The sequence below is a fragment of the Phaethon lepturus genome, unplaced genomic scaffold (genome assembly GCF_000687285.1).
Source record: "Phaethon lepturus isolate BGI_N335 unplaced genomic scaffold, ASM68728v1 scaffold15575, whole genome shotgun sequence".
NCBI lineage: Eukaryota > Metazoa > Chordata > Aves > Phaethontiformes > Phaethontidae > Phaethon > Phaethon lepturus.
Window position 1 is genome coordinate 19608 of NW_010538516.1, and position 658 is coordinate 20265.

The window sequence follows — 658 nt, forward strand, 5'->3', positions numbered from 1 at the left end:
TCTTTGAAGTCTAGATTCACAATCCATTCCTATTTCATCCTGGGATAACTGAAGCAGCATTTACCCCATTATATATTTTGAATACCTAAATATATTTCAGGTTTGTTAAAGTCCTATCTGCAACAGCAAAGATTGCTATATAATTCCTTGCACTCCAAGCCAGGCTCACTCACTCTCACATACCCCTTCAGGCCTCTGAGTCCTTGCAGCAGTAAGAAAAGACATTGACACAGGAATAGATTCACCATGTGGTGGCATAGAGCATGCTCACTGACTATGGCCTGGCACATTCATTTTAGCTTGGTTCAATATATAATAGTTAATAATGAAAGTATAATTTTTTTTCCTAGGCAAACTTGCTTCATGATAGGCTTGCACAGATACTGGAACTCACCATTCGGTAAGGCTTTATGCAAGAAGAATATGAGAATGAAACCTGAGTTATAAAACAATTGTGTCTACTTTCAGGTGATCATGTCATAGTGTTCACATGTAATAGGTAGAAAATAATTGACAACTGAACGTTGTGGTTTGGCCCTGATAGGCATTTAAGCCCCACACAGCCACTCGCTCACTCCCCCCCAGTGGGATGGGGAAGAGAATTGGGAGGGTAAAAGTGAGAAAACTCATGGGCTAAGATAAAGACCATTTCGTAGGG

The 658-nt window shown here is 40.3% G+C and overlaps 1 protein-coding gene across 1 annotated transcript in view; it reads left to right on the forward strand.

Moving 5' to 3' along the window:
* LOC104620576 (protein EFR3 homolog A-like) overlaps positions 1–658 on the forward strand; it is a gene marked incomplete at its 5' end in the record, with an annotated part of 20868 nt that overhangs the window by 19090 nt on the left and 1120 nt on the right. The window contains one exon of the mRNA XM_010286843.1: positions 351–400. Coding sequence (XP_010285145.1) covers positions 351–400 — 50 coding nt within the window. The remainder of the gene's footprint in view (positions 1–350; positions 401–658) is intronic.